This window comes from Xyrauchen texanus, chromosome 1 (assembly GCF_025860055.1).
Source record: "Xyrauchen texanus isolate HMW12.3.18 chromosome 1, RBS_HiC_50CHRs, whole genome shotgun sequence".
NCBI lineage: Eukaryota > Metazoa > Chordata > Actinopteri > Cypriniformes > Catostomidae > Xyrauchen > Xyrauchen texanus.
In genome coordinates this window covers 7476193-7502593 of record NC_068276.1, presented here as the reverse complement: position 1 = coordinate 7502593, position 26401 = coordinate 7476193, and the positions used below count along the sequence as shown (strand labels likewise).

The 26401-nt window shown below is 41.3% G+C and overlaps 2 protein-coding genes across 6 annotated transcripts in view; both read left to right on the top strand.

The window, feature by feature from the left end:
- Positions 1-1709: 1709 nt before the first annotated feature.
- Positions 1710-14975, top strand: nit1 (nitrilase 1). 5 transcript variants are annotated; one of them, XM_052133223.1, is made up of 7 exons: positions 1710-1777; positions 2450-2562; positions 11270-11500; positions 12130-12233; positions 12483-12619; positions 12720-12845; positions 14359-14975. In XM_052133223.1, exons 2-7 carry the CDS (start codon positions 2465-2467, stop codon positions 14617-14619), a joined length of 957 nt encoding a protein of 318 aa, XP_051989183.1. In that variant the 5' UTR covers positions 1710-1777; positions 2450-2464; the 3' UTR covers positions 14620-14975. The 5 variants fall into 5 exon arrangements, with proteins under 5 accessions (XP_051989183.1, XP_051989268.1, XP_051989492.1 ...); XM_052133308.1 differs by having other exon boundaries at positions 1736-1932; XM_052133385.1 differs by lacking the exon at positions 1710-1777 and adding an exon at positions 1848-1865.
- Positions 14976-16847: 1872 nt separating this feature from the next.
- LOC127647866 (H(+)/Cl(-) exchange transporter 3-like) overlaps positions 16848-26401 on the top strand; it is a 79341-nt gene continuing 69787 nt past the window's right edge. The window contains exon 1 of the mRNA XM_052132493.1: positions 16848-16984. The gene's annotated coding sequence lies outside the window, so the exon portion shown is untranslated. The remainder of the gene's footprint in view (positions 16985-26401) is intronic.

Sequence of the window (26401 nt, the reverse complement as noted above, 5' to 3'; positions counted from 1 at the left end):
GTTTGGCATGTGGAGAGGTGTATTCAAACTGCTGTAAGAAAGGTACAGAATTGGGCTTTTGAATGGGGTTTTTGCAAAAACTCAGGTGATCTGTTTTACAAAAAGAAAAATTAACCCAACAATAAATATCAGGAATGAATAAATGGAGCAAACATCAGTAGTTAGATTCCTGGGAATGTGGATGGATTCAAAATTGAATTTTAAAGTGCATATTCAGAAAATGATAGACAAATGCAAAAAAGCAATAAATATAATGAGGTGTTTGGCAGGAATTGAATGGGGAGCATGACGTCAGTCTCTTAAAATTATATATTGTGCACTAATAAGAGCTGCTATTGATTATGGATGTAAGGTGTACAGTTCTGCATCTAAAACGCTACTTTTAAAAGTTGAGGCATTGCAATCACAAGCATTGATAATATGTTGTGGAGCAATAAGATCATCAGTAACAGCAGTACAAGTAGAGATGGATGAAATGCCTCTAGAAATTAGAATGCTCAAATTAAAGATGAGATATTGGACTAATATTAAAGGTCATTCGGATAGTCATCCAATTAAGAAAGTCTTGAATGATTGCTGGGAATACGAGTATAAAAAATCAACAAGCTTTGGATGGACAGCCAATAAGGGAGCACAAAACATAGGAATAATAGATATCAACATTGCCCCTTCTGTCGCTATGTCAGCAATACCCGTTGGCTATTCTCTATGCCTCTAGTGGACATTCAGTTGTATGAAGATAAGCATAACAAATGTATGCAGATGGATCAAAGGATCCAGATTCCGGATTTACAGCAGCAGCAGCTTACATATACCTCTTTTTAAAGTTGAAATTTCAAAGAGAATCTCTGATCATATTTCTGTATTATGAATTAATAGCAATATTCCTAGCGCTTCAATGGCTAGAAGAAATACAAGGTCAGTGATATGCACAGATTCACTTTCAGCAATAGCTTGTCAAGTGGAATATCGGTAGCAAGACAAGATTTGATATATGAAGTGATGCAGAGTCTATTTAGAATAAGACAATCTGGACTTATAGTAAACTTTTTGTGGGTACCATCACATACATGTGGGTGTAAAAGGAAATGAGGAGACAGACCATCTGGCTAAACAGGCTTTGAAACATTCACACATTGATATAAAAGTGTCATTAAGTAAAACTTTTATAGCGAGTGAAATAAGAAAGATATGGCAGAAAGAGTGGGACAGTGGAACTAAAGGTAGACACTTGCATCACATTCAAGAAATAGAAAGAAGAACATTTGGAAACAGGAAAGAGGATGTTTTAATTTCTAGAATGCGTATTGGACATTGTGCATTAAATAAGTGTTTGTACGGAATAGGGAAACATGAGAATGGTAAATGTGATAAATGTGGTCTAGAAGAATCAGTAGAACATGTCATTATAAAATGTGATGCATATAAAAGAACAAGATTCCATCTAACTGGAGCTTTATGATCTCTGGGAGTAAATTATGTGTCACTTCAGGTTTTGTTAGGAAATGGCCCAAAGCAATCAAGAATTTATCAAGAATTATTTAATTTCTTAAAAGATACAAGATTAATCAATAGAATATAAGATAGTGTTTTTTGTTTTGTTTTGTTTTTACTTTCCAACCATTTAGCGCTCCACACTTCAATCCAGTAGGTGGCGGGAATGCACCATTTAAGTTGGATTGCCAACCGCCATAAAACAACAGAAGAAGAAGAAGAAGAAGAAGAAGAAGAAGAAGAAGAAGAAGAAAACGAAGAAAACGAAGAAGAAAACGCGGAGGTTGTGACTGCAGTAGGCTATAGAATATCTCTGTCTAGCTATTAGGGGCGCTTATCGGCTCAGAAATCCGAGTTCCATTTAATACTTCGTACGTATTTTGTCTAATTGGAGACATTTTTACACTTAAAAGTACAATATGTTACCATCTATTACTGGTAAGTATTCTATAATAAATATACGCTTCTTAAATCAATCCAAAATATTTTTTCATTAGCTAGTAATCATGAACGAATGTGTTTTGTCCTTCCTCCGCCGCGCTGAGAAAAGCAGCAGGTCCAAGACCAAGACCGTCTACTCTTCTTCAGAATTGTAGTATTCTGGAATAACTTGCACCTGAGTCGTGACAAGGAGAAAGAATAGTTCTAAAATAATAATAATAATAATAAAAAAAAAATCAAAATAATAGGAGTAGTACTTAATGTATATAATTTAGATGTATTGTACTTGGACAATATTCGAGTCGATAAGCCCCGCCTGTTTTAGACATTCCCTTTTCCATTCTACCCGCTTATAATTTTCTATTGGTTTGAATAGTTTTTACGGTACGGTAATTAAATGCATGGAACTGGGTTATTGTTTCAGCAACTGTGGCCTGTTAGCGTGTTGTGTTAATATGTCAGCAGTTGGGTCACTTATTGGATTGGGCTCAAAGTGCAATCTGTAATCCTACAGAAAAACAATCTACCAATGCATTTGTTTTCTGCACTGGAGAAGCGAGTGCCTTTTCTTGCAGCAGGTCTCTTGGCTTTGAGATCGAAGGCAGTGCAAAGACGAGTTTCCAGCATGTAAGTTATGTCTGTGCACTCCTTGAGCTATCTAATTAGATATCACATTTTTGCATATCACCACAGAGCCTTTAGCCCAGGCTCTTTAAATATGCATGAGGTTTTGATAAAAGTGGCATGTAAACATGCGTTTGCTTAATTTGTTGTAGTCATAACAGGCCTAGTGGGGTGAAAGGTGGTAATGATTCTAGGTGCCCTTCTAGACAGATTCGATACTGAGACAGGTCTCTGTTTCAAACCCAGCCCAATAACCAATCAAAACGTATCGGTTACCTAACGTAACCTCGGTTCTCTCTAGATGAGGGAACGAGTATTGCGTAAGCTAGCTTACGCTACGGGAAAGATTCATCTTTTCTGAGATATTGAAGCCAAAAAATTATCCTTAATTTTTGTATCCATTGTCAACGCAGTGCGGCAGCTGCAGACCTTGAGCGGGCTAGCTAGCGAGCTCATAGGTTGCTCTGTGGCAACTGCTGCAGCCTATAGACGAGCTTGGGTGAACTCGCATCCAATGAGAGGCGTCCGGCGCTCACTGCATCAAAGCCCGCCAAAATGGGCGTGACTAGAGTGCATATAAGCGTAGTTCGTAGGCTGGAACCCTGGTTTTCATTGACTGAAGCGAAAAGTCGCTGCGTGGCGCGAGCACGGCCGGCTACGCAGTACTCGTTCCCTCATCTAGAGAGAACCGAGGTTACGTTAGGTAACTGATACGTTCTCTTCACGAGAGGTTCTCTCGTATTGCGTAAGCTAGCTTACGCTCACGGGAACCCATTGTCAACGCCGTGCGCGCCAAGCATCCACTGTACGAGCCCCAGGGAATTAAGGGGGACCCGGGGAGCCCTTATGAGTGGGGAAATAATATTTGGCCGGCAAGAATGCGGGTCATTGATTGTGTAATACATAAGCACATAGTGGGAAGGGAACGACAGAGCGGCGGTGCCGGTCTGTGTGGAATGTGTCCCATCAGTGCAGCTCACCAGGGGAGCTGTAGCGTATTAAACCGCTAGTAGTTTTGCCTGCAGAGCGGGCACTTCCATATTGTAAAATCTGACAAAGGTGGAGGGGAAGTCCATCCCGCTGCCACACATATGTCGTGAATGGAAATCCCGCTGGACCATGCCCACGAGGATGCCATGCCTCTAGTGGAGTGAGCCCTAATGCCCAACGGGCATGGCAGGTCTTTTGACGCGTATGCAGCAGCAATAGCGTCCACTATCCATCTAGATAGTGTCTGTTTCGAGGCGGCGAGACCTTTGGTGCGCCCTCGAACAAAACGAAAAGCTGCTCGGAGCGTCTGAAAGCAGCGGAGCGCGCAGTATACAATCTCAGTGCTCTGACCGGGCAAAGGAGATTGGCGTCGCGTTCGCTATCCGGTGCTGGCAGCGCCGATAGGGAAATGACCTGTGCTCTGAAAGGAGTACCGATCACCTTGGGAACATAGCCGTGTCTAGGCTTTAAAATGACCTTGGAGTCACTTGGTCCAAACTCAAGACACGCAGCGCTGACAGACAGCGCGTGAAGGTCTCCCACACGTTTGACTGATGACAGGGCAGTCAGAAAAACGGTTTTGAGTGAAAGGTATTTCAAATCCACGGATTGAAGTGGTTTGAAAGGGAGGGCTTTCATAGTTTCGAGAACTATAGAAAGATCCCAGATAGGAACCGATGGGGGGGGGCGCGGGGGGTTCATCCTTCTAGCTCCCCTGAGGAAGCGGATGACCAGCTCGTTTTTACCCCATGACTGGCCGTGCAGGGGTTCAGCGAACGCCGCAACGACCGCCACATACACTTTGAGCGTGGATGGGGATCTGCCCTTATCCAGCAGCTCTTGTAGAAATATGAGCAGCGACGACACCCCACATGTCCGCGGGTCCAGGTCTCTGTCGGTGCACCATTTTGAGAACACAGACCATTTTGACGCATAGAGTCTTCTCGTGGAAGGGGCTCTAGCGTGTATGATGGTGTTTATTACTCATTCTGGCAGAGCGACGGGTAGTCGTTGATCACCCACGCATGCAGCGCCCAGCTCTGGGTGGGGATGCCAGATTGTGCCGCGAGCTTGAGAGAGGAGATCTGCTCTCACTGGGATGGGCCACGGCGCTGTCAGTGACAGCTGCGTAAGCTCCGGGAACCATGTCTGATTCTCCCAACGCGGGGCTATGAGGAGCACCGAGTGACGCGTTTCCTGATCCTCTGCATTACCTGTGGCAATAGCGAGACGGGAGGGAAGGCGTAAAGCGGGCATCTGGGCCAGTCCTGGGCCAGCGCGTCCTCGCTTTTCGAGAAAATTCTTGGGCAGTGAGAGTTCTCTTTGGACGCAAAGAGGTCTATCTCTGCTCTGCCGAATAGGTGCCATAACGTCTGGACTGTTTGAGCGTGCAGGGACCATTCCCCTGGGGGAATATTGTCTCTGGACAGTCTGTCCGGGCCGTCGTTCAGGTGGCCTGGCACGTGCGTCGCCCTCAGCGAGCGCAGGTGGCACTGGGACCAACTCAGTATGCGTTTTGTCAGATGGAAGAGGTTGCTGGATCTGACACCGCCCTGACGGTTTAGGTAGGATACCACAGATCTGTTGTCCGAACGGACCAGGACGTGGTGACCCTGAATGACCGGGAGAAAGCGCACGAGCGCGTACTCGACCGCTATCATTTCCAGACAATTTATGTGAAGGAGCTTTTCCTGAACTGACCATAGGCCGAAAACCGGAGAGCCCTCGCAGACCGCACCCCAACCCATGTTGGACGCGTCTGTCGAGATGACTTTTCGGCGAGATACAGCTCCCATTGTCACTCCCCGCTGATACCATTCGGCCACTGTCCAGGGCTGCAGAGCTGATATGCAGGTCTGAGTCACCTTGATGGGCTGGCGGCCTGTGGCCCAAGCCCGGCGAGACGCTGGTGTTTAGCCAATGCTGAAGCGGCGCATGTGCAGTAAACCCAGCTGAAGTACTGCTGCGCCTGAGGCCATGTAACCTAGCACTCTCTGGAATTTCTTCAGAGGCGTGAGGCTGTTCATCTGAAAAGGTGCGGCTAGTCGCTGAACACGGCGTGCACGCTGTGTAGATAAGCGAGCCGTCATTGCCACGGAGTCTAGTTCTATTCCCAGGAAGGAAATGGTCTGACTGGGCTGTAGTGAGCTCTTGGTCCAATTGACTGCAAGACCCAAACTGTTCAGATGGCTGAGGAGAACTGCTCTGTGAGACAGAAGCTCCATATGTGACTGAGCCATAATCAGCCAGTCGTCCAAATAGTTCAGAATTCGCAAACCCTGACTCCGCAGGGAGTGCGGCGCCGCATCCATGCACTTCGTGAAAGTACGGGTGCTAAGGACAGGCCGAGCGGAAGGACGGTGTATTGATAAACCTGGCCGTCGGCGAATCTCAAGAATGGCCTGTGACGGGATTTATCTGAATCTGAAAGTATGCATCTTTCAGATCGAGAGAAATAAACCAGTCCCCTGGCGCATCATGCGCGAGGAGTTTGCTGGTTGTAAGCATTTTGAGCGGTCTTTTTGCAAGCACCTTGTTCAAAACCCTGAGATCTAATATGGGTCTGAGGCCGCCGTCTTTCTTGGGAACAAGAAAATAACGGCTGTAAAGCCCGACTTCGCTCAGAGAGGGTGGCACTTTTTCTATGGCCCTTTTGCACAGAAGGCTTGCTATTTCTGAGCGAAGCATGCACGCTGCTTCCGTGTTCACAGTGGTTTCGAGCACGCTCTGAAGCGAGGGGCGGCGATCGAACTGTAGCAAATAGCCCTGTTGTATTGTGCTTAACACCCACTTGGATATCCGTGGAATAGCTTCCCACGCTTTGAAGCGTAACGCTAGAGGGTGAATGGCCAATTCAGCTCTGATTGCCGCACACAGAGCTGAACAAAATGTGTGGCGCGTTTAGTGTGTTCATGCATGATTGCTCGCAGACAGCATGAACAGGCTGTTTTGTGAGTGACTTCCGATTGGAATGAATGGGGAAAGAGTCACATCTGTTACGTGATGCGCAAGCATAGTCATGGGCACGGGACTTACACACAGAGGAATGGTTGCTGGCCGTGTAACAGAGCGGGCAGAGAATGGGCGTCGCGACGCATTTGTGGGCGCATTTATTGACTCTAGCGCTCGAGCTGTTCAGTAACCGCTTTATGTGAGCGTGCTCTGGTGGGGACCACGAGACATGCAGTGCTTGTGTGCAGAAGTGAACACTGGATTGTGGGCACATTTTCTACACATAGGGCTGGTCGTGTGACAGAGCGGGCAGAGAATGGGCGCCACGCGCATTTGTGAGCGCCTTCATTGACTCTGGCGCTTCGAGCGGTTCGTAACCGCTTTATGAGAGCGTGCTCTGATAGGGGCACGGGATGTGTTATGCTTGTGTGTAGGGGCGAACACTGGGTTGTGGGCACTTTTTCTACACATAAGACATGTTTGCTCTTTACAAGATTTATTTGGGTTGCCGTGAAAGCGGCGTTTGAGTGCAGAGCAAGCGGGCAGTGTCACCGGCTTGTTGGCTGCTAAATTCACCACTGTAGTAGCCTGAGAGAAGGGGACTGACAGGGGCAAAGCTTTGACGGTGGTCCGGCCGCGGCGGGACTGAGCCGTCGTTTGTTCAACAAAGTTAGGAAGACTTCGGTTGCTCTGGTTTCAGCGTTACCTTAAATCGAGGCCCGCGAGGCGGCGGTCTCGCGGCGGCTGTCTGAGCGCTGATCGAGCGGCCGCCCTGTCGACGCTGAGAAGTCTGAGTTTGTTGAACTGGGCGCTGTGAAGAGGCTCGTGCAGGAGGCTGATCACGTGAGCGGCCTGCAGAGGAGCTAAGCGACGCGGCAGGAAGAGGTTCATGGCTTGGGTGGCTTTCTGGACTTCTGAGAAGCGGTCAACAATGCCACTCACCGCGGAGCCGAAGAGACCGGTCGGAGAGAGCGGTGCGTTGAGGAATGTGGAGCGCTCTGCTTCTCCCATGTCGGCTAGTGTTAGCCATAAGTGTCTCTCGGTCACAGTCAGCGAGGCCATGCACTTCCCTAGAGCTTGGGCTGCAGCTTTGGTGGCCTGAAGGGCGAGGTCTGTCGGCCAGTAGATCAGTAACAGCCTCTGGGTGCCTGCCTTTCTCATCCCACTCCGAAGAAGGTCTGCTTGTAGGATCTGTAAAGCGGCCATTGAGTGCAGAGCAGATGCGGCTTGGCCGGCGGCGGAATAGGCGCGGCCAACATAGGCGGAAGTCGCTCTGCAGGCCTTAGAGCGGGAGCACAGGCTTGGAACGCCATCTCGCGGGGCGGACAAAGGTGTGCTGCTGTCGAGTCCTCGACCGGGGGATGGAGGAGTAGCCTCTCTCAGTGGCGCCGTCCACCGGCCGAGAGAGGTGGAGGCGTGGGAGCGGGTCCTGGCTGAAAAAGGAGCGTTCCACGACTTTGCAAGCTCCGTATGTAATTCCGGCAGGAAGGGGCGGCCGGGCCGCGGGTGTAAGCGGCGATGGCTTTGAAGAAAGCAGCCGTCCGAGTCTGTTGGGTGCCTGCTCAGGGGCGGTGACCACTTTCGAGCCGAGGCGGTCGGCGGCCTGTGTGAGGAGGCGTGTTAACTCCCGCCGACTCGGCGCGGGTCCTGCTGGATTCCTGGGCGAGGAGGAGGCTTGGGAGCCTGTCCACTCCTCGCTGTCGAAGCCATGATGGAACAGCGGCCCTTATCCTCCGCCTCGTCATCCGAGATGGCAGCAGTCGCGGCCGCTCGGCGGCAACTGCGGCGTCGCGGGGCGGGAGGGTGAAGCGATGCTTTCGAGGAGAGGCTCGGCGAGGCAGTCGCTTCAACCACAGTTTCCGGCAGCCTTTGTGGCGGCGCTTCTTCCTGCTTGCGGCTGAGGGTAAAGCGGCTGGCGGTTTCTGCTTTGACGCTCGAGTCGAGCCCGCAGGGTCGACATCGGTAGCTCCTCGCAGAAATCGCATCCGCCCTCAGTGAGGGCGAGCTCTGCGTGCCCCAGTCCCAGGCAGAGAGCGCAGATGATGTGGCGGTCTCCTGTGCTGAGAAGAGCGCGACATGAGGCGCAAGTGGAGCGAGGCATCTTGAAAAAGACGCTTCGTACTCTTTTGTGAATAGTTACGTGAGAACTAGCTTGCTGAATAAAAGGATACGTCGTCGGATGGCGTAGCTTCGCAGGATGGCTGAAGGTGGCTGAGGCGGCCGGCTTCTTCTAGCGCTGTCCACGCTTGCTAGATGCCCCTCGAGCGGCGACGCGGCTTCCAGGTCAGCGATCGCGGAGAGCTTCGCTGAAGAGATGAAAATCAGGGTTCCAGCCTACGAACTACGCTTATATGCACTCTAGTCACGCCCATTTTGGCGGGCTTTGATGCAGTGAGCGCGGGCGCCTCTCATTGGATCGCGAGTTAAGCCCAAGCTCGTCTATAGGCTGCAGCAGTTGCCACAGAGCAACCTATGAGCTCGCTAGCAAGCCCGCTCAAGGTCTGCAGCTGCCGCACTGCGTTGACAATGGATACAAAAATTAAGGATAATTTTTTGGCTTCAATATCTCAGAAAAGATGAATCTTTCCCGTAGCGTAAGCTAGCTTACGCAATACGAGAGAACCTCTCATAAGAGAACTAGCACAATAACCTATAAAACTAGCCCACTATCAAAACTCTAAATATGCTACTCCAAACCTAATAAAACGTTTAAAAGTCCCTGTAGTCTACTTTCTGACCATTTGCCTTCATTTGTAGGCCAAGTTCAGACCGCAAATGCAGCGCATAAAAATAATTCCAGAATACACCAATTTGAGCCATTTTTCATGTGATAAATTAGCATTTTAAGAAAATGAGTATGAATACCGATACTCGCATGGTGCATATTTAATATTTCCAATAACTTCACTATTAAATACAGGACACTGTTGATCACCAATGTATCATAATATGAAAATAGCTGTTTCATTTGAAGCGTAATTTTATTGGCTAAGCGATTAATGAAACTTTATACGTACTTAGTTTATTAAACACATATAACTATAATAGTCATTTTCTATGTAAAACAAAGAGCTTTTGTTAATTTCACTGCCCTTGGGTTATTCACATTTCTCTTTATCATATGCATTCAGTGCACACACACACACACACACACACACACACACACACACACACACACACACACACACACCGCTATCCTTATGAGCAGACTCCATAGACATAGTGATTTATATATTGTACAAACTATAGATTCTATCCCCTACCCCTAAACCTAACCTTCACAAAAAATTTAAATTTGTAAAATAAAAAAATAAATACATGTTTAGTATGTTCATTTGTTTGGCAAGCATGTGCATGCATAGTGAACAGACAGCAATCAATAAACATGGGCAATGTAAGAGACAATAAGCGCACTCTCCGATGCTCTCCCTCTTGTAACGTTGTGATGTCCGTGGCTGCGAATCGTTTTGAAACATCTGAATGAATCAATCGTAGTTGAATGATCCGCAAACTGCCCAGCGCTACTCACAAGAGAGGAAAGTGCATTTGAGAGAGTCTGTCTGCATGTGCTCTGTACAGTGTGCGCTCTATTTGCGAGCACAATAGCAGCTCTACACGTCACATGGTTTCAGACCATTTTAACAATTACATAAGCATTTAGTACAGAGCCAGAGCCTTCATTTAAACATGTCATTGTCAAACATCCAACCCATGAAAAACAAATCAACTCGAGGAAACAGTTTAAAAGTAGCCCAATTCTGAGGGGAAAACGCAGACTTGACAACCCTGCTGTTGTTTAGCCCAAGACAGAGTACTTGAATGGCGGAGAATTCCCAAGTTGGCTGCAGAGTGAACTGAATTTGGTCTAGCCTATTATTGAAAAGTCTAGTACAGTTTAGCCCATCGGTTTCATTTCAAATTGAACCAATAACCCTTGTGCACTCTTCGCTTTAGAATCACACTTGTACACTTTGTTCAAATTTGAAATAAATTAAGTTGTGCATTTTTGGGAGAGATTGGGGGTGGGGGGCTATTTAGATTTTATTTGGCTCTAAATGACATAATTTTCATAAAAAATAAGCACATTTTGTTATCTTCACTTCAATTTCAGTCAAATGAAAGAGTGTCAAAACATAACAATTTGTCATGAATTAGGTGTCTCTGTTGACATCTGCTGGAATAAAAAAATAAAAAATGACATGAAATGACAGTTATGTCCAGTAGATGGCTTTAGTGCTCCATGCACTATCTCAGTTACTTTCTGTCAGCTCAAACCAGTCTGGCCATTCTCCGCTGTCCTCTCTCATCAACAAGCTGTTTTTGTCCACAGAACTTCCTCTAGCTAGATGTTTTTTGTTTTCGCACCATTCTCTATACACTCTAGAGACTGTTGAAAAATCCAATGAGAACACAACAACATTGTGTTTTTTTTTAATTATTATCTGTATTTTAGTATTTCCCATTCATTTCATATGGCAAGTAAATTTTGACCTGAACACCACAAGTGTGTTTTTTATAAAAAAAAAAAATTTTAACGACCACTTAGACTTATCGGATCTTTTTTTTTTTTTTTTTTGAGGGAACGCTAAACCTTTTTTTGAGGGAACACAAAATGTTTTAAAACTATTTGTAGGGGCTCTGTCATTTGGGTCTTTTATAATTTAGTCTGTCTTTTTGTAACTGAACATATTCTTCAACCACTCAACATAATATGTTGTATTGTTTCTGGGCCATGATCAATTTCTTTTTGACTTTTTTTTTTTCTCAGGATGTCTTCATCCCATCCTGTAGCAGCTGTCTGTCAGGTGACCTCCACCCCTGACAAAGAAGCCAACTTTACTGCATGTAAGCGACTGGTTGAGCAGGCCAAAGAAAATGGGGCGAGTATGGTTTTCCTGCCTGAAGGCTTTGATTATATTGGCTCAAGCCGAGAGGAGACGCTACAGCTCTCAGAAAGCCTTGATGGCGACATTATAACTCGCTACACCCACCTTGCCAGGTAAGTTTACTGTTGAATAGGCCACTGATGAGTGCTCTCCCAGACTCTCAATGATGGGTGGAATAAGTTTAACCAAGGTGTATTGACTAACGCTAGCCTTAAGTCACATAGGGGCTGTTGACAGTAGTTTGTGGCATGTGTTTCTGCTCTGTTTCCTCCAGTAATGTTCCATACCAGAGTTGAATAACGTTAATGTCTTTATTCGTAGCAAGTTCATAGAAGTAAGGTTGATTCAGTACCACTCACATGTAAAGACAATCCATTTGACATGGTTTGACATGAACTCTGTTACCACAATCTCATGAACACGATCCTTTAACTTGTTCGCCAAGAATACGTTCTAATAAACATGTTAACCGTGATCTCCTGAACATGGTCAAAAATTGTTGTGCTTTCCCATCAACACCACCTTACTGCCTCTTCCTCTGTGCTCACATATATATCACCTGCTATGTCAACAAGTGCCACCCAGTGTCCAACAATGGAATTACAGAAGATTAAAAGTAAAATATAAATATACAAAATGTAAAATACAAAACAAACAATAAAATGGCTGGTGTTCAATGCCTCAAGAAACAAAATATATTGCAAGAAATACGCGTTTATATATGAGTTGTTTTGTCTTTAAGAAAGCTGGATGTGTGGCTGTCTTTGGGTGGATTCCACGAAAGAGGTCATGAGTGGAAATCTGATCAACGAATTTATAACAGCCATATTATCATTGATGGACAAGGTACTTTAGTCTATTTACATAGAACTTAAGTTATTTTATTAGGCAGTTAATGTCAAAACATTTCTCTTTTCTGTTTTTCTAAATCAAAAGAATCAGTGATCTTTGTGTGTACAATACATGCTTGGCTGGTTATGTTGAAAATATTACCAAATAAGTGTCCTAACACTGTTGTGCATAAGACATAGACAGCCTGTCTATGGAAAATGTCATTTTAAAAAATATGGACTTGCTCTGTGTTCTTACTCGCAGGTCAGATTGCGTCCGTGTACAGGAAGGGACACTTGTTTGATGTTGAGTTGACTGGTAAAGGTGTGTCTCTTAAAGAGAGCTCTTTCACTATACCTGGTCCTCGCCTGGTTCCTCCAGTCCAGACTCCCATCGGAAAGGTTTACCAACTCTTATCACGACAACAGCAACAAAGTAGAACATTAATATGGATTTACATTTTTGGCATATTCTGACATTAAGATGTTTAATTCACACTAGGTTGGTCTTGGTGTGTGTTATGATCTGCGTTTCCCTGAGCTGTCGTCTGCTCTACAGAGACATGGAGCAGAGATCCTGACATACCCTTCAGCCTTCACTGTGGCAACAGGAAGTGCCCACTGGGAGGTACAACCCTGCCGTATGCCAATTATCATTTAATGTATTATGACATTGCTGTAGGTTTTAATATCAGTGGCCTCATATACTAAGTGCCTTTTAGAGCAAGGGTTTTCAAACTGTAGGGGGTGCAAAGAATTTCAGTGGAAAAATTGCAAAAATGTTTTTATTATTTGAAATTCTGAAATCATTAGACTAATCACAACTATTTTACTTTGTTGAAAGCCATAGTAAGGAGTAAAAACAGGAAATACAAATTTATACATTTTCATATAATTTAGTTTTATTGTATATTTTTACAAATGTATCTATATTGTTCTTTTCACTATAAATATAAAAAATATATATATATATTATTTAATTTTTTTATATAAAATTTAAGTGAAATTTTTGTATTTTATTTGTACATTTAACATTGCACAAGCATAAGAAAGATACAGTGTAAACTTCCCTTCCGTCGCAAAATTTTTTGCCTTCCCTCGCAATACGTTGTACGTTCTTCACAATAAATTTTGCATTCCCTCTCAAAAAATGATGCGTTCCCGCGCATTGAGGTTTGCGTTCCCGCCCGCGCATTGAGGTTTGCGTTCCCGCCCGCACATTCAGGTTTGCATTCCGCGCATTAAGGTTTGCCTTACATCTCAAAATGTTTTGCCTTTCCTCGCAAAAAAAAGTTTTGCCTTTCCTCGCAATCAGTTTTACGTTCCCTCGTAAAACGTTTTGTCTTCCCTCGCAATCAGTTTTACGTTCCCTCGCAAAAATGTTTTGTCTTCCCTCGCAATCAGTTTTACGTTCCCTCACAAAAACTTTTTGCCTTCCCTCGCAATAAGTTTTACGTTCCCTCGCAAAAACTTTTTGCCTTCCCTCGCAATAAGTTTTACGTTCCCTCACAAAAAGTTTTGCCTTCCCTCGCAATAAGTTTTACGTTCCCTCACAAAATGTTTTGTGTTCCCTCGCAATAAGTTTTTCTTTACCTGACAAAATATTTGCTTTGCCTCCCAAAACATTTTGAGATTCCTGGCAATGAAATCATAACTACAAAATTGGCCATGGTTTTACTATAGTAACCATATTTTAACCACAATATTAGTAGTAAATCCATAATAATACAGTAATACTAAACATTTTGCGAAGGAAATGAGCACCTGTTATGAGGGAAATAAAAATTCTATATCAGGCTATGCCTCTTTAAAAACAGTTGTCTCTTTTTATTGAAAGGTGGGATTTCCATTTCTACAGCTGCTATATTGAGTGCTACTATTGCTCCTATTCATTTTTCTATGTCCTTTTCTTAATCCTGTCTTTGTTAATGTATGTTGGGCTGAATTAATTCATTCCAGTGCAGTAAGTGATGCTGATTGACATGCAACTTTTAGCTGGTAACATGCCTATTGCTTTTGAAAAATAAATTCTACCTGGAAATCTGTCTCCATATTTTAAACCTTAGTAGATTTAGAATGTTAATACGCATGCTATTATACAGCACTTTAATGTCACCGGACCATGCTGTTCTCTGTCACAGGTGCTTCTTCGGGCGAGAGCGATTGAGACGCAGTGTTACGTTCTTGCCGCGGCACAGGTCGGAGCTCATCACAGCAAGCGGATGTCGTACGGACACGCCTCAGCGGTAGATCCATGGGGTTTGGTGATCGGTGACTGTGGGGGCACTGATGTGGGCATAGCCATGGTTCAGATTGACCTGCAGGGACTGCGAGACATCAGGAGGGACATGCCAGTGCAACAGCATCGAAGAGAAAAGGGATATTACTGCAGTTTGGATTGAACTACTTGTCGGACTGATTGATTAGAAGACAATATTTTACTGTGACCTTAATAAGTATTTGGAAAATGTTGGACACATGAGTCACTTAAGTCATGTGGCATCTGCAAAACAAACTTTTTAGGAATTAATTTTAACCAATTGGTCAATTCCTCTCAAATTCACAAGTCAGTTTGACAACCAGAAATTGCTGAAATATCTTTTGTGGTCATTTTCAACAGTAAATCTATTATTAAATCCAAAATAGTTCTTATTGTGTAATTATATGTATATACATGTAAATATATGATATGCTGTAAATGAGAACTGCAATTTGTTTTTGGAAAATACAATTTCCCTCATAAATTTATATAAACTGAAAACTAATAGATAATGTCTATTTGTTTGTCAATTATTTTTTACCCAACTCTTTTTATTAATATAATATACTGCCTTACAAACCTAAAACAACAATCTACTTGAACTCTGAGGTTTTTTGTGGACTTCAAAAGAGTATCTCTCTGTCTTTGAATCTTACCATAGTTTTGCCAAAACCGACTGTCACAGGATAAATCAGAGAGATCCGATTTTGGTCATTTTTGACAATGTGTAGTTACTGTGTTTTACCATTGCATTGCAGTATAAAGTATATTATTTACATTATGGATTATACAACTATTCTATATTATAAATAACCAATTCGCTTTTTATTGCTCCATTCTTTTGTATAATGTTTTTACAATTATTTTAATTATTATTTTACATACATTATCATACTCTGCAGTATTATACTTTTTACTCTTAACTGCCCATTTTTTGGCAATTTGCCCTTCTTGCCTATTATACTATAATTATTATTTCTAAGGAGTTGTTTATTGCACGTTATTATATATATATTTATACACACACACACACACACACTGGCAGCCAAAAGTTTGGAATATTGTACAGATTTTGCAGTTTTGGAAGGAAATTTGTACTTTAATACACCAAAGTGGCATTAAACTGATCAGAAATCACAAAAAAGGACATTACTAATGTAAAAAAAATAGCACCATCTGTATTTGAAAAAAGCCATTTTTGATCAAATTAAACAGACCCCATTTCAGCAGCCATTACTCCAACATCTTATTCTTCAGTAATCATGGTAAATTGCTAATTTAGTACTAGAAAATCACTTGCCATTATATCAAACACATTTGAAAGCTATTTGGTTTGTTAAATGAAGCTCAACATTTGCTTTGTGTTCGTTTTTTTTAGTTGCCACAGTATGCAATAGACTGGCATGTCTTAAAGTCACTAGATCAAAAATGGCAAAAAAGAAACTCATCAGTCAATCATTGTTTTGAGGAATGAAGGCTTTACAATATTTGAAATTGCCAAAAAACTTAAGATTTCATACAAAGGTGTACACTACAGTCTTCAAAGACAGGACAACTGACAATAAAAACAAGGACAGAAAGAGATGTGGAAGACCAGATGTGCAACTAAACAAGAGGATAAGTACATCAGAGACTCTAGTTTGAGAAATAGATGCCTAACGTGTCCTCAGCTGACAGCTTCATTGAATTCTACCCTCTCAACATCAGTTTCATGTACAACAGTAAAGAGAAGACTCAGGGGTTCAGGCCTTATGGGAAGAATTACAAAGAAAAAGCCACTTTTGACACAGAAAAACAAAAAGAAAAGGTTAGAGTGGGCAAAGAAACAGACATTGGACAACAGATAATTGGAAAATAGTGTTGAGAAGTGCTCGACCAGACAGTCACATCTATATGTCAATATCTATATCTAGAATGTCAAGGGTCTGCAAGATATCATTGCTGAACATGGAGTTTTTTTTTATGAGAACTCTTTAAAGTAGTTTAAGAAATGATTTTTTCCCCCAAATTTTAATAGTAATTTTTCACGTTATTAATGTCCTGACTATACATTGTGATCAGTTGAATGACACTTTGGAGAATAAAAGTACCAATTTCTTTCAATAGGTTAAAAATCTGTACATTATTAAAAATATTTGGCCTACTTATATATATATATATATATATATATATATATATATATATATATATATATATATATATATATATATATATATATATATATATTCAATTATCACTAATCGATATTAAATTGCTCATAAAACCTTATAAATCTTACAGATTGGGGAAAAAAAAAAGCAAATTCGTTTAGCTTATATTAAGATCTCGGCTCTCTTTTATGATGGAGGTGGAGAGACACCGGAAGTGAACGTCACTGACACAGGAATGGGCCAAAATAACCAGAGAGGAATGACAAACTATTCTTAAGAGAAACATTTATTTCTGTGTTTTATTTGTGCTGAAGGGATGAATTGCGTCTTCAGAGCTCGTTTCGAGGCATCGCAGAGGTAAGACTTTCTCATCTCTATTAAAGCGCTTGTGATTACAGCGCGAGACTCTCACTCATCGCGCGCAGGTTCACTAGAAAATATTTCACTTCAAACGCTTAATTTAAAAGCCCCTGTCAAGCATTTTGATCGGTATATCATGCAAACGTCTTAATGTTTGTCTTTTTAAAAAAGATGCCCATTTTACGTATATTTTTATGCTGTGTGAACTCGTCTCACTTTGTTATTTTCTATCCAGCGATATTAGTGAGATGCATAGTTTATCAATGCAGTTTAGGTTATTACATGAATTTGAACAATATTTAATGCTACCTAAGCAAGACCACTTAGTTATACTGTATGCTCTTAAGATTGAAATGCACTCACAGTTACCCACCATATTTTTGAGTGTATACAAATAGGTCCTACAGTTTTGTTTGTGTTTGCAGATTCTTTGTTAGTGGCATGGTTTGTTGCATGCTTTTGCTCTGAACATTAACATGCTTGTCACTGATGTTGACTTGAGGCCCCTAAACCCTCAGTTTAGAGAGATGTGGTTCTCAGCAGGTTTTGCTTCAGGATTCAGATTTTACATGGGGCTTAAAGGAATATTCTGGGTTCAATACAAATTAAGCTCAGTCGACAGAATTTGTGGCATCATTTTGATTACCACAAAAATAATTTTGACTTTGTCATTTGTTTTACAGTGAGGCACTTATGGAAGTGAATGTCACCAAATTTGAAGGATTTAAAAGCAAAAATGTGAAGCTTATCATTTTATAAAAACACTTACATTAATTCTTGTGTTAAATCTCTTAAATTTTATTATATCTTAGTTTTTGTTTTGTTTTGCAGCAGACTACTTAAATACCGGAATTACAGGGTTTACGGCGTTATGTTGACATGGCAACAAAGTTGTTACAAAGTTATAACTTTACACAGAAAAGGTTAGTAAGCGAGTTTATTCATGTTAACACACATATGGTTTGTGTCTTGTGGCCATACTTTTCAAACAGTGAGAATTTTAACGTTTATGGATTGGCCCAATTCACTTCCATTGTAAGTGCCTCGCTGTAAACCAGATATTTGCTATTTTAAAGAAAAGGAGGATTGAGTTTAAATACATTTTTCATGGTAATCAATAATATGCCAAAAATGCTGCTGATTGAGTTAAACTTGTATTGAACCTGTATTAGTCATTTAAGTGGTGACCTAACACATTTGTTTATCATACAAAAATTTCCTCAAAATTACGATATTTTGAGTAATACTATTATGAACTGCATGGGCGCAAAATTAATAACATCACATAGGCTGAATAGTAAAATTTAAAATTTTTGGAATGCATAAACAACAGCAGATGTGTGATTTACCAGCCTAACACATGGGACAAACCCTAGGCTAAATACTGTATAAAGTGGCGTTCACACTGCCAGCGACATGCAGCGAGAAATCAACCTCATTTCACTAATTTTCAATGAGAGCTGGCGACTTCTGGCAACACGAGCGACGGCGACCGTTGGCGCCTGGATGTGGGCATGCTGAATGCAACAAAGTTGAGAAATGTTTAAATTTATGCAAATGAAGAGCAACTTTCGGGAGCGACAGCCAACACGAGAGAAGATGATAGAGCTCACATGATCCTAATATTGTAATAATAATAATATAATTGTAAATAAACAGTGCTGTTTAGACTCTCCATACATACCACTAGTGACCTAACCACCAGCCACTGGCGACATGCAGCGGCAAAGTAGCTGGCAGTGTGAACGCAGCTTAAGTGTTGCCCATATTACCAATTCAAATTCAAGATGATTGTGAGTAGGTCACTTGTCTTGCGGTGTAACGTTCTGCACCCTATAATTATTAATATGCTTGCAGTTTTTATTAGGGCCTAACACATTGTAACGCAGTTCAAGATGAACTTTCACCTTTTGCTGATCCTTTATGCATCACGGAGCTAATGGCCATGGCCATTCAAAATAATAGTAATAGTAAATGAAGGTACACTCATGGCATCAATTATGTTATTTTAGTACATGGGCATTTATATTTATTTATATATATTTATGTTATGCTAATAGTTTGCATTCATAGTAGCACTGTTTTGAATCCTATTATAAAAGGTCTGCATGGGCTGTGCTAGTCCACTTATGCTAGTAATCAGCAACTGACTGACTTAGATGTTCATATTAGAGTAAACTAATGCTACACCAAAATAAATTGTTTTACTTTTTAATGATAAATCAGAAAATTAGCCATTTTTGAGGTACACATTGAAATTTCCAATGAACAGCAAATGCACTTCAGTGTTTCCCATTAATTGACTAGACTCTGGCGGCCCACCACTGTCTCATTTGCACTGCCACGGTCTCATAATGAACCAAAATTTTTTTTAGACTTCTCATCTAAAATATTTTTGCACTTCTTAGTCTCATAAGAACATAAAATAAAAGGTTGTGTTTTGCGCTCTCTCTCTCGCGCACCAGTCAGCTCCTCACCCGCTGCTGTAAACTCATGCGCTAAACACATACTCGCAGATATATGCACTGGATCCGTCTAAAGTATTTGGTTGAGGAGGTAATCTTTGAGGTATACGTTAACTAACATGAAATGTATCCACTGCATTTATACACTACTCCACACACAATTTATCATCATCAGTGTACAAGAGCAAACCAATAATATTTCTGCCGAAGTTACAATCATGACGATTAACGTACATTAACATTAGCATTACTAGGTCAATTGGCATAACGCTACACTAATTATGGCTTTACTAGCTAGCTATAGTGTCAATCCAGCTTATTGTAGCCAATTGCTTTTGGCGAGGCAGGCCTTGGCTCTGTCAATTAAACCATGGCTGGGGGTGAAGAGCATCATGTCTATGGGGAAGAATTGGGGGTGCTGTTTCTCATAATTCAATTTATTTCAATGTTGCCTACTGCAGCTTTAAGAGCACAAAACTGTTTACAAGAGTACAACACTAGACTCTTAATTTTGCTCTCAAAGTGCACCAGATGGAAGTATTTCACTTTAAAATGTAAAACATTTTCTTATGGGGGCGCATGCCCCCAAACACCCCTAGAGGATCGGAGGTCCACCCCCCATAGTCTGACAAAATCCTGTGGGAATCTCTGTGCTTTCATTGTAAGTAAGGTGCCAGAGTGCAGAAAAAAACATAAAGGTAGAGCGTTTATTTAAATTAGATGGGGGGCACCTAAAGCCACACCCACTTAAATGGGCTGGCTGGGCTAAGCCCCGAACCTCCTCAAGTCCTAGAAACGCTCCTGCTTGACAGTAACGAAAATGACTAACACACAGTATATGATTTGGATCAGGCTCGTCGGACTGATACATGATTCGTCTAGAACACATCCGTATCGGAGTCGATACCGATCCAGATATAGGATCAGTGCATCCCTAATGTATGCTGGGAATCTGAATATGCAGAGTGCAATCTCTTTGGTCTCTCTCATTCATTTGAAGGTCTGATGTCAGCTGTAAATATGACCATGTTCCTCTTTGTGTTCGACTTCCTCTGCACTGAAAATACATTTCTGAATAGGGCAAAAGTCGCAGACTTTATATTGAAATTGTGATACAAACAGCTACTGGTCTTAGCTGGTTTAAGCTAGTCTAGCTGGTCACCCAGCCTGATTAGTTGAAAAGGGCCCAAAACCCCTCTAAAACTAGCCTAGAGCTTAGACTGGTTTCAGTTTTTTAGTTTTTTTTTTGTCAACAGGGACATGTCTTTTTACTGGTGCCATTGAACTTGTTGTTTCTTAGAAATGATGACTGTGGTTTTAGCAGATGGTGGGCCCTGTTTGCAGTAATATCAGAGAATGGCAACAAACTCTTTGCATCTACATCAGATACTAGGGTTTATTTATCTTTTCTATCCATTGTAGGATACTTCATGTATAATGAGGTTTGTGTGTATATATAAAACATCATAGGACAACTATTTATACACCACACACAGCAGGTGGTTGAAATACTTAGATTTTTTTTTTTCTTGAATTGTTGTCTATACCACTGATCTATACTGGCAGTTTGAAAAATAAGCGGTAGTGAGAACCCATCATTTCATGCGGATATGAAAACGCTGATTCATAGCCAAGCAACCATCACCTAGGTGATACTTTCTTGACAACAGAGAGAAAGAGAGAGATGGTTAAATTTGTGTAACAGTGTTTGAGGCTTTCTTTTGCAGCCTGGTCTCATGAAAATTACGTTGCTGTGTCAACATTTATTGCTAAATGATATTACATGATTTTGTGTATCACGTCACTTCTGATGTAAAATATCCACTTTGTGGTGCTAAAGGTAAGTTAAATGTTGTCCCAAACATGCATTTTAAAACAATAAAAGTACCTTCTTGTACTTAATATCCAAGTACCTTAATATTAAGGGCCCTATTTTAAGGGAACTAGCACTAAGGGAACCGTTTTGCCCTATGTCATAAGTGCAATTTCAGTGGGCATGGTCAAGAAGTTTTGGTATTTTCGTGCGAGCATGTGCTAAGTCTCGGCGCAAGTGGGTTTGGTGAAATCGTGCACGCAAAGCGCTAATGGGCTGGGCCAAATGCAATTGAATTCAGAGGTTCTTCTCCAGTTACTGCACCGTCTGCATCCAATTTTAACCTCATGGGACCCCACGCCCACATGTGTGGATGTTGTAATTTGGCTTTGCTATATGCAATGCATAATTTAAACGAATTAAAACCAGATGAATACTGTTAGCAAGACTCTACACTGTCATTTAAGGGTTAAACTTCTGAAAAAATGCGTGACTCACGTGACAGAACAGCATGAAGTTGATATACAAGCGATGCACTCATCCACTCATTTTTCATGCATCAGCATGCTAATAAACATGATGTCCACATATGTGGAAAATAGGACCGCGCTCCCTCAAAAGTAAAAAAAACATTTTAGTTATTTTGAATATTTTTCCTCAACACATCTGTGGGTCAATTCTCTTAATTTTAATATACATTTTGTTATTTTGTGATCACTGTACAATATTGTTCTGTTCATTGACATTAGTACATGCATTCCTATATTTACTCTGCATTTTCACATTGAGAATCAATTTATTCATCTAAAAGCTGAAATATTTTGGTTTCAGAGGCTTCATATGGAGTTAGGATGAAAATAAGGTGCATTTCTAACTGTTCTGAGACCAGTGTGGTCATGCGGCACACTGGAGGTTAAGTGATTCTCTAAATTGGGAGCGAGGGTGCATCTTATAGCTTTCTATGCTGTTAAGTGCATTCCCTCCTAAAATCCAACCAAAAGTTCAGTGTCAGGCTGCAGATGATGTTTGGACCTCTCAACATGTTTGCAGATATGGGACACTGGTTATCAGTACATGGATTCAAAATGTTATAATGTATAATTTTGTTTTAACATGGTTTGCATTGATTTGATGATGCTGGCCATTAATTTTAATAAGAATTATGAATTCAGCTTTATAGAAAATCAGCTGTAATGTCTATAACGTCTCAAAAACATGAATAACCAACACTACTTTTATTATAAACTATTTGATGAAAAAATCTGACTTTCAATAGCTTAGTATTACTTAAAATTTCACAAACTAGTCCCACTGTCCACATACATGGACATACATTTTTATGAAAATTTGCTCTAGAATTTGTTTTACTTGTTTATTGTGAGAAGTTGGTAGTGTAAACAGACTGTATGCAATGATTTCAAATCTTGGAATTCAAATTCATCTGACACTGCAGTTTATTTACAATCTGTTTACTTACGTCTTCCCTTGCTGACCTCACCTCTGGAGCAGGTTGCTAAGGTGAACTTATCAACACAATTGCTGGAGACCAAAATGCTTATTGATGTCACCAGCACAGTGTGTCAGTCACCCATGTAACAGGATCATTTCAGGACCTAGAGATGGTCAGCTGACTACTTCTTATTTGACACTATTCTACACTAATCTCAGTGCCCTGTGTAATTCAGATTTTTTGGAAGGTTTCCTCCAAATGCCAGACCAGTAGACCATGAGGTTGAACCTGTATTTATTGGCTTTGTGATTGCTGTCTGCTACTGAAAACCCTTGGCAATGCCTCTCATATTTCTGCGCTCAATTTTGAGCATAAAAAAAACACTCAAATTGAAGCAAATAAATTAAATGTCTTGCTTTAATTAGATATAACCCGGGTCTTGTTCTAGACAGTTTGATCATTCACAAAGAAGCTGTTGTGATTGTGGCCTGCGACTACTGAAGCACTAGATTCCTGAATCTCATGATTTGTTTGTCAAATGATTACCCTAATCATCCACTTTTTCCATTTAGTAACAATATATCAAAGAGAGAAAACATCTATATATTGTACAAAGTTTTAATGTTTAAAAAGAGTCTGCGACAGCAACAGTGTTTAGATGAACATGCTCAGGGTTTATATTCAACTTGTCCTTTCAGTTTATCTTCATTTTCAGTGATTATTAGTTGAAGTTGTTCTGTATGTTTAGTCAAACAATGACTTTTGACTCTTTTAAAACCCAGATAAAGAGAAACTGTAAGAAAGATGCTAAACTGGGGTAAAGAGAGGAAAAATAACAAGGGAAGGAGAGAGAAAGAGGGAGAGAGGAAAATGGAATGGGACAGGGAGGAAATACAAACTGAGAAAAGCATTCAGTGTGTTTAAGAGGCAAGAAGGAAACTTGCAATGAAGTGAACATCTGTTGTGTTTTAAGATGATCACAGCAGCAGGAAAACTTTCCTCTGGGAGTTTTCCTCTGGGATTCCCAACAGATTGTAAGTCATGATGTTCACTTATTATATCAGTTGGAGTGTCAATGTAGAATTTGATCATTTGATATTCTGTTTTATTACACTTTTTAATAGACAGTTATTTGATATACCAGTGTATCAGCCAGAATGATTAATCAGCTGATATGTGGGAAATTTGAGATTATTGACCATTAAAAAAAGCCAGATCGGTTGATCATTACTTGTTATTAGGGATGCACCGAAATTTTGGCCACCGAAAACGTTCGGCCGAAAATTGCATTTTTTGTTTTGGCCGAAAGAGAAAAAATGCTGAAAATATATGCCTCCCCGCCCCTCAGTGCTCAGGTTTCACTCTAGATCGATCTAGCCATTATCACGGCGCTACCAAGCAATGGCCAATGTCAGCAGTGCGGAATTATTTCAAAGCAGTACCGCCACTCACGATACGCATTCTACACAGTCTGCGTAGGGCACCAAGACCTGGGGGGGCACCATCTTACCCTAGAAGGGCACCAGAAAATCCACTGGGTGCCCTTCCTCGCACGTTATACGTTATTCAAGAACCCGAAAGCAGTTGCGGAACACAGACGATCGCTTCACGCTCATATCATGTGAAGGCGACAAACCTCTGGACTATTGGTACATGAACAAATATCGCTTTCCATTGCTTGTGCAGACTGTATTTACATTTATGCATTTGGCAGACGCTTTTATCCAAAGCGACTTACAAGTGCACTTATTACAGGGACAATCCACCCAGAGCAACCTGGAGTTAAGTGCCTTGCTCATGGACACCATGGGGATCGAAACCAGCGACCTTCTGATTAAAAGTTATGTGCTGATTAACAGTTATGTGCTTTAGCCCACTACACCACCACTCCACACTGTATTGCCACACAATGGCAATCTGCGTGGTGCTCTCTCAATACTGTATGCAAGTATTTCTCTGCCAGCACCAGCACAGAGAGAGAGAGACTATTCAGTGCATTATCTCATGTTCTTGATGAGAAGAGGAACCATCTCTCCTGCCAGAAAGCTGAGCAACTTTTGTTCTTGAAGAGAAACCTGCCACTTTTACTTAAATGGAAAGCAGTCCATTTTGCTATGTGCAATTACATTAAAATTTGTTTAGCCATGCAAAACTTTGTTCTTTACTTGAGGCTACATTTGTCGTTTACAGTTTGAGGTTGGTTTTAGTTCTATTACTGCTGTTTTTCACTGTTGTTTTGAACAATAATTTTATATTAAAGTGGAAATACGTTTACATAAACAGAATAGAGGCCCTCTGCCGTTCTGTGTTTTGCCTGTTGTTTTCATTATAATGACTTTGTAGCATATTTAAACTTTTTGTATTTGCAAGATGCTAGCCTAGAGCTGCCAAGTTAATTACTTGACTGCTGTTTTGCATATCATTAGTTTTTTCTTGAACTTTACATTATTTGGATAATTGGCAAAAAAAATCTGTTGAATTTGAATGTTAAAGAACTGAATAAAGAATAATATTTTTAATATTGTTTTAATAGATTTTTTGTCCAATTTTGGTGCGTTACTTTCAATAAAAGTGTGATCATTTTACTGGTTTGAAGTTTTTCCAATTCATATTAATTAAATTCATGAAATTAATTAAAAAGTATAATATTAATAATATACTAATAAATATATATATATATACACTCACCTAAAGGATTATTAGGTACACCTGTTCAATTTCTCATTAATGCAATTATCTAATCAACCAATCACATGGCAGTTGCTTCAATGCATTTAGGGCTGTGGTCCTGGTCAAGACAATCTCCTGAACTCCAAACTGAATGTCAGAATGGGAAAGAAAGGTGATTTAAGCAATTTTGAGCGTGGCATGGTTATTGGTGCCAGACGGGCCGGTCTGAGTATTTCACAATCTGCTCAGTTACTGGGATTTTCACGCACAACCATTTCTAGGGTTTACAAAGAATGGTGTGAAAAGGAAAAACATCCAGTATGCGGCAGTCCTGTGGGCTGAAAATGCCTTGTTGATGCTAGAGGTCAGAGGAGAATGGGCCGACTGATTCAAGCTGATAGAAGAGCAACTTTGCCTGAAATAACCACTCGTTACAACCGAGGTATGCAGCAAAGCATTTGTGAAGCCACAACACGCACAACCTTGAGGTGGATGGGCTACAACAGCAGAAGACCCCACCGGGTACCACTCATCTCCACTACAAATAGGAAAAAGAGGCTACAATTTGCAAGAGCTCACCAAAATTGGACAGTTGAAGACTGGAAAAATGTTGCCTGGTCTGATGAGTCTCGATTTCTGTTGAGACATTCAGATGGTAGAGTCAGAATTTGGCGTAAACAGAATGAGAACATGGATCCGTCATGCCTTGTTACCACTGTGCAGGCTGTGGTGTTGGTGTAATGGTGTGGGGGATGTTTTCTTGGCACATTTTAGGCCCCTTAGTGCCAATTGGGCATCGTTTAAATGTCACGGCCTACCTGAGCATTGTTTCTGACTATGTCCATCCCTTTATGGCCACCATGTACCCATCCTCTGATGGCTACTTCCAGCAGGATAATGCACCATGTCACAAAGCTCGAATCATTTCAAATTGGTTTCTTGAACATGACAATGAGTTCACTGTACTAAAATGGCCCCCACAGTCACCAGATCTCAACCCAATAGAGCATCTTTGG